Source organism: Salvelinus alpinus, chromosome 29 (assembly GCF_045679555.1).
Source record: "Salvelinus alpinus chromosome 29, SLU_Salpinus.1, whole genome shotgun sequence".
In the NCBI taxonomy this organism is placed as follows: Eukaryota; Metazoa; Chordata; class Actinopteri; order Salmoniformes; family Salmonidae; genus Salvelinus; species Salvelinus alpinus.
The window spans coordinates 39,999,091-40,006,146 of NC_092114.1; the positions used below are offsets into that span (position 1 = coordinate 39,999,091).

At 43.8% G+C, this 7,056-nt stretch overlaps 1 protein-coding gene across 1 annotated transcript; it reads right to left on the reverse strand.

Annotated features, from left to right (window-relative positions):
• Positions 1-574: 574 nt before the first annotated feature.
• Positions 575-4,415, reverse strand: LOC139558711 (mitoguardin 1-like). Its single transcript, XM_071374063.1, has 14 exons — positions 3,630-4,415; positions 3,338-3,444; positions 3,183-3,254; positions 3,009-3,092; positions 2,738-2,884; positions 2,568-2,648; positions 2,292-2,441; positions 2,115-2,164; positions 1,925-1,994; positions 1,734-1,820; positions 1,537-1,635; positions 1,347-1,427; positions 1,152-1,256; positions 575-992 (listed from the first exon to the last, which is right to left on the reverse strand). Exons 1-14 carry the CDS (start codon positions 3,793-3,795, stop codon positions 861-863), a joined length of 1,431 nt encoding a protein of 476 aa, XP_071230164.1. The 5' UTR covers positions 3,796-4,415; the 3' UTR covers positions 575-860.
• Positions 4,416-7,056: the final 2,641 nt, after the last annotated feature.

Genomic DNA, 7,056 nt, shown 5'->3' on the forward strand with positions numbered 1-7,056 from the left:
TATAAATACATTTGATTGATTGAAGTTTTTAACAAAAAAGTATTGCATTACACTTACCGCGTGGCGACCCACTTAAAACATAATGCAACAATTCAAAACGTAGGACTAGCGAGCTGTCTCTTACAAATTGTCCTCTAAACAGTGATGTAAACATTATTATACCCTCTGGGTTCCTGTATGAACGCCACCAACCACGCTATGATCCAACTAGTGGTCAGTATGCACTACTACACCCTCTCTCACATGAACGATAACATTGGTTTCAGTGGGAAAGACAGTAATTGGCTCAGACATTAATGGGAAACATGGCAGATTTAAAGTAAAATACCCATCTTAACTGAGTCTACAATGGCAGACTCTTAAAGTAGAGTACAGATAGTGAGAAGTATCACACATCACAATGGCATAAAGTGTGGGCCTGTAGTACCTGTAAATCAACTAAACTTTGTTGTTTATTTCCATATGCAAAGAATAAAGCATAATTGTTCATGTAATATTAGCCTCGTAACTCCAGGAAGAGGAAATAGTGATGAAATAATCAAGTAAATGAAAAGACAGAGACAAATGCTTTTGAACTACTAGTTATTTTATTTAAAAATGTAAAATTCAGTGCAAAGTAATGTAGTGCATTAGTGTCTAGATCCCTGTTAGGTGGCAAAGCGTCACAAGTATCCCGTGGGGAGAGAAAACAAGAGAAAACATTAATTTAATGGGTGTTAACTAATCAAGGTTCAACGAAGCACTTCAAGTCCTCAAATCCTGAGAGCGAGAGAGAGAAAGAGAAAGAGAGATAGACAGAGAGAGAGATGGATGGAGAGAGAGAGATAGAGAGAGTGGCCTTTCAGATCTCTGCAGTAGGACTACATGCTGGCCATGAGGTTCTCCAGGTGGTACTCCAGGAGTCTGGAGAGCTCAGTGACCAGAGACACTGGGTTAAAGTACCAGGCCAGCTGCTGCCCAAACATGTCATCTAGCAGAGCCATCAGCCCACCCTGAAGAGAACACCACACAACACATAGATAATGGCTCTGAGTTACTAGCTTATCAAGAGGAAAGACACAATGAGAGTTACTCCCTGTAAAACGTCATTGAAACCCTGTTAATCAGGAAAAAGTAAACTAGGAATAAGGAAGTAAACTCTTGACTCTTACATTGAGCAGCAGCAGGTATCTCTCAGCCTTTGGCTCAATGCTGGCAGCAGCGGGCAGGAAGGAGTACAGGAGAGCGTACAGACGCTCCATGAACCCACCAGGGTGCTAAAGGAAACAGAGGAGGAGAGAAGAGAAATTGAAGTGAAATTGCCAAGAGAGAGACATCGAAACATGTACCAGTGAGATGCTACTTACCACCATCAGGGACTTCTGAGCTGTCATCATCCCAAACATCACCAGTTCAAAGAGGACATCTATCAGGTTAACATGATGGATCTAGGACAAGAAAACAGGAATGATTTCAAAAAGATCAGATACTGTGATGTATAAAATACATACATGTGGAAGAACTCAAAGTGAGACATGAAAGAGTTAATGAACTCACCTTTGCCTCAGCCAGCTCCCTCTCAATGTCAATCTTCTTGGAGGGGTCACTCAGGTAGTCCACAAAGTCGTTATAGGCACGGATGAATTCGGCGTCGTCCTATCACAAAGCAAAGAGCATTGATGTTAGTGAACAGAACACATTTCCCACTGAGGACGCTCTCTTTCCCTTGAATGAATAATGAGTTAGTGAGCTACCATGTGGTGGGCCTGAACCAGTGCGCCCATTATGACCTTTCCCGCCACAAACAGATGGTTCCTGCTCAGGGTGGAACCAAGCAGTGTCTAGAGAAGAGGGAAGAGTTAGGGTGAGACACCCATCTTCCTCTAAGAGACAGACAGAACAAGAAGATACAGAGAGTAAAAAATTAAAAAGTGGGTCCACTCACAGTGAAAGCCTGGCGCAGGGAGACGAGCCTCAGGGCGATGTCCTCCACTCTCTTGGTGGTAAGGTAGAGGCTGTGGGAGGGAGGGAATGGAGCATGTCAACCATTAGAGTCAATGGAGATAACAGCATGGTGACCACTATCCTTCAGCATCTGACAAGCCCAGACTACACAGACATTTAGAGGAACTCACTTTAGCAGAGGAACCTCCCTCTCCTCAGGCAGCAGGTCCTCCTCCCAGCCCTACAACAACAGAACAAACATTCAACATCAGTGACCAATGCAATGACATGACAAACAATGGGTCAATGGAAGGATCTTAATGCTACTTAAGTCAATAGAATGTGTAGCTGTGTGTCTAACATCTGACCTCATAGCAGTTGTGGCCCTCACGCTCTGGCTCAGTGAACTGCTGATTGGTGGGCGTAGAGACGGAGGCAGCCTCCGACCACGCCGAGGAGGAGAGCAGCCCGTCCAGCCCCATGTGGAGAGTGGCGTACACAACCGAGACATCAGTCTGCTGCTCCAAAAACACACACAACACACCTGTTTACCACACACACACGTTATTAGAAAACAGAGCATATCTAATGGAAAAATGCATAGTAATTGGTATTCTATATTCATAGAAAAACCTTTTATTTACCTGGTAGCAGCCAAGCGTCACGTCCACAGACGTCTCGTGGCGGAGGTGAGATGCATACTGGGTCACCCTGCCAGCCACATACTGACAGAGAGAGACGACATGTTAAGGCCAAATGGAATAAGTGAAGAAAAGCCTAATCTAATACTATTTCAGTAGTATTTACATCTTACCTGGATCCAAGTGACGGACTGCACCTTGGTGACACAGTAGGGGATGCCCTCTGGACTAAGCCTGGCGGTCTCCTTGGAGATGGCCCACACCAGTTGAGTCTCCAGGCCTCGAACCCTACTCACATGGTGCATCCTCACCACCACCTGCTGTGGAGAGAAACAACAAGTAACATCAACAAAACAACATCAGCCATCGCTGTAACACATTTCCATCAAGATCACATGACTCTGACAATGTAGATTAGGACTAGGTAGTTACAAAGACACATACCTGGGATCCCCCACGCATGTAGGTGATAATGGGGCTGATGAACTGGAAAGTTCTCCAAGCTTTAGCCACCGGACCGGCATTGTTCTGCACAAGAGGTGGGGGGACATTACAATACATTCAGGTTAGAAACAGCAAACATCGTAACGGTGATGTGACTCTGTGTGGTTCTCTTACCCTGATCACAACAGGCCCACAGTACAGGGGGCTGAACCTAATCGGTATCAGCTGCCAATTACCAGTGGCCTCCTAAAGCAGACAACAAAGATTTTCAGAATGAATATGTGGGATACTTTTCAAACATAAAACCAAAAACTTTCTGAAAAGTGTACCTCAAGGATAGTCGGCACATCCTCAAGGATGATAGCAGCATCCTGGACATGAAGGATAACTGGCAGCAGTGGCACATCCAACTGGACCTCATCCAGTACAGTTGATTCTAAAATTAGGAAAAGGAAAACAACCAATTATTAGGACGTAAAACGTAGCACGCTAGCTAGTACTACTAGCAAAAGTGCATCGCTTAGCAACAATTACGTCAGGATTACAGAAATACACAACATTTCACAAATTACATTGTCAATGTTGAATGTGGTAAAATAAGAAGTTTAAAACTCCACATACCCTCTTCGAAGTCGCTGTCGCTGTCCACCTCCCGACGATCGCGAACCCTGCAAAACGGAAAAAGACAACAAAAACAACCCACAAATGAATTTGAACAACCTGTCGACGCAGAAGGCTGCCGACGTCCTCGCATTCTCTCCGTCAATCTTGAAAAGCACCGAGGCATTTTCCAGTCGATGTTTCAATCCCAGATCTCACAAATCAGTCAAATTTGTTGTTGTTGAACAGCAAATTGAAGTTGTTCTTGTTTTCGAACAGAAAACGTTCAATAGAACGCCGATATGTTCTAACGGTTAGATGTCTCATGGCAACACATATATTTGAAAATTGTTGTTTACAAAATTGACAGCTGTGTTGCCATAGAAATGAGTTTGGAACTATATGGTTACCATTAGAATCCTATACAATTCCTGGTCATCATTCTAATTCTATTGACCCTATTTTGTCAGCAGAGGCTTTCCTATGTGTGTGTATAATATAAAATAAAAAGACCAAATTTTGTTTTTTTAAGTCACTAGCTAGGTCAATGGCCCATTTTTAAATGTTTTAGCTTGTTTCATGGAAGTTGTTGAACCTCTGAAAGTCTAGGCTATGCCTCAGTGGGCTATAAAGTCTTGTGAAGCACAGACAACCTGGGTTAAAACATATTGACCACATTCAGACAAGGGGGGCGAAGCCACAGCCCACTGAGATAGGAGAGCACTGAAGCATCTGCATAATAATAATCCATATCTCTTTTATAAACAGGATATTATCATTGATTATATCAAAGTGTATGTATGAATAAGTCAGTCTGACCTTTTTCATGGCAGGTTCACCTTTTGAAGCCAGATGAGGTTCCAAAAGCGTGCTGCGCACCAAGCTCAGTCCCATCTCTGTACTCTTCTACGACGACAACAACAATGTGATCCTAAAGAAGCATCGCAACATGGTGGTCAAGACCTGTGGATGCCTGTGACATCTGTGGTGGCCCATCTATTCTACATCATTTTAATAAACTTCACTACCATTGTTCCAAAAGATACAAACAGGGTGATATACCTTGCAACCAGCAGTTGATAGCAATAATCTGGCAATATGCTGAGAAATAGTATGTATTTACACTGAACAAAAATATAAATGCAACATGCAACAATTTCAACGAGTTAATAGTTCATATAAGGAAATCAGTCAATTAAAATATGTTCTTTAGACCCTAATCTATGGATTTCACATGACTGGGAATACAGATATGCATCTGTTGATCACAGATACCTTTTTAAATAAAGATAGGGGTGTGGATAAGAAAACCAGTCAGTATCTGGTGTGACCACCATTTGCCTCATACAGAGGGACACATCTTCTTAGCATAGAGTTGATCAGGTTGTTGATTGAGGCCTGTGGAATGTTGTCCTGCTCCTCTTCGATGGTTTTGCGAAGTTGTTGGATATTGGCGGGAACTCGAACCCACTGTCGTGCACGTCGGTCCCGAGCATCCCAATCATGCTCAATGGGTGAGATGTCTTGTGAGTCTTCGATGGGCACTACTTCTTCTCCAAGCTACAGATCACCACCACTACCATCCTCTACTTGACCATGATCATGGTGTTCATATTCTTCCTCAACGACAGTGGCACACTACGCAACGACAGTGGCATACTACGCAAGGCTAGACTGTAACAGGTTTTTTCAGAGGAGCTCAAACAAATACGGTGTATCCTGATTTTTACTTTACCAAACAGTACTGGAGCTTTTTGGTGGTGCTATAATACCGAGCCGAGCTAGTTGAAAATATTGATGCCAGGGATATTTTTGGTCTGTGTGCTCCTGAAGTACCGTGGCCCTGTGTTCTCTTTCATTCGTTTTGTTTTTAATGTATTTCTGGTACCCTCCTACCTGAGCGGAATGAGGCATGTGTGGCGTTTCACTGTTAAAATCATCCCAGTGGGGAGATGAAACACCTGTGTGTTGCAAAGTCACATGCTCTAAGTCAGGGGTATTCAACTCTTACCCTACGAGGTCCGGAGACTGCTGGTTTTCTGTTCTACCTGATAATGAATTGCACACACTTGGTGTCCCAGGTCTAAATCAGTCCCTGATTAGAGGGGAACAATGGAAAAAATGCAGTCGAACTGGCTTCGAGGTCCAGAGTTCATTTTGAAGGCTCTAAGTCATCTCTGCTCTACCAATGTGTTTTAATGGGCTGATGTGGGTAATACTAATACAGAGAACAATTGTAAAACGTTTTTTTTTTTTTTTTTATCTTTAAAGCTTTTGGCCTTTTTATGCCATTGTGTTTACCACCATTAAATCTGTAGTTTGAAGCATCTATTCTTCCACACCCAGAAACCTGTTCCTTTTACTCTCTTTTCCAAACGCAGTAGACGACCAGTTCTTATAGCCTTTAGCTGTACCCTTATCCTACTTCTCCTCTGTTCCTCTGGTGATGTAGAGGTTAATCCAGGCCCTGCAGCGCCTAGCTCCCATTCCCCAGGGGCTCTCATTTGTTGACTTCTGTAACCGTAAAACCCTTGGTTTCATGCATGTTAACATTAGATGCCTCCTCCCTAAGTTTGTTTTACTCACTGCTTTAGCACACTCTGCCCACCCGGATGTCCTAGCCGTGTCTGAATCCTGGCTTAGGAAGGCCACCAAAAATCCAGAAATTTCCATCCCTAACTATAACATTTTCCGACAAGATAAAACTGCCAAAGGGGGCGGAGTTGCGATCTACTGCAGATACAGCCTGCAGAGTTCTGTCATACTATCCAGGTCTGTGCCCAAACAATTCGAGCTTCTACAGTACTTCTAAAAATTCACCTTTCCAGAAACAAGTCTCTCACCGTTGCCGCTTGTTATAGACCACCTTCTGCCCCCAGCTGTGCCCTGGACACCATATGTGAATTGATTGACCCCATCTATCTTCAGAGCTCGTACTGTTAGGTGACCTAAACTGGGACATGCTTAACACCCCGGCCATCCTACAATCTAAGCTAGGTGCCCTCAATCTCACACAAATGATCAATGAACCTATCAGGTACAACCCCAAATCTGTAAACACAGGCACCCTCATAGATGTCATCCTGACCAACTTGCCCTCTAAATACACCTCTGCTGTCTTCAACCAGGATCTCAGCGATCACTGCCTCATTGCCTGCATCCGTAATGGGTCTGCGGTCAAATGACCACCCCTCATCACTGTCAAACGCTCCCTAAAACACTTCAGCAAGCAGGCCTTTCTAATCGACCTGGCCCGGGTATCCTGGAAGGATATTGACCTCATTCCGTCAGTAGCGGATGCCTGGTTATTCTTTAGAAGTGCTTTCCTCACACAAAAAAATTCACCCAACTTATTGTGGGAAGCTTGTGGAAGGCTACCCAAAATGTTTGACCCAAGTTGGTTGGAGGAGAAACGTGAGAAGGCTCGGCCTCTGAATCCGACTCGTTG

Coding starts and splice junctions, on each gene's coding strand:
- LOC139558711 (XM_071374063.1), bottom strand. CDS start 3,795: ATGCCTCGGTGCTTTTCAAGATTGACGGAGAGAATGCGAGGACGTCGG. Junction 1,428..1,536: donor GGGAGCTGGCTGAGGCAAAG/GTGAGTTCATTA, acceptor TTCTTGTCCTAG/ATCCATCATGTTAACCTGAT. Junction 993..1,151: donor GATACCTGCTGCTGCTCAAT/GTAAGAGTCAAG, acceptor TGTTCTCTTCAG/GGTGGGCTGATGGCTCTGCT.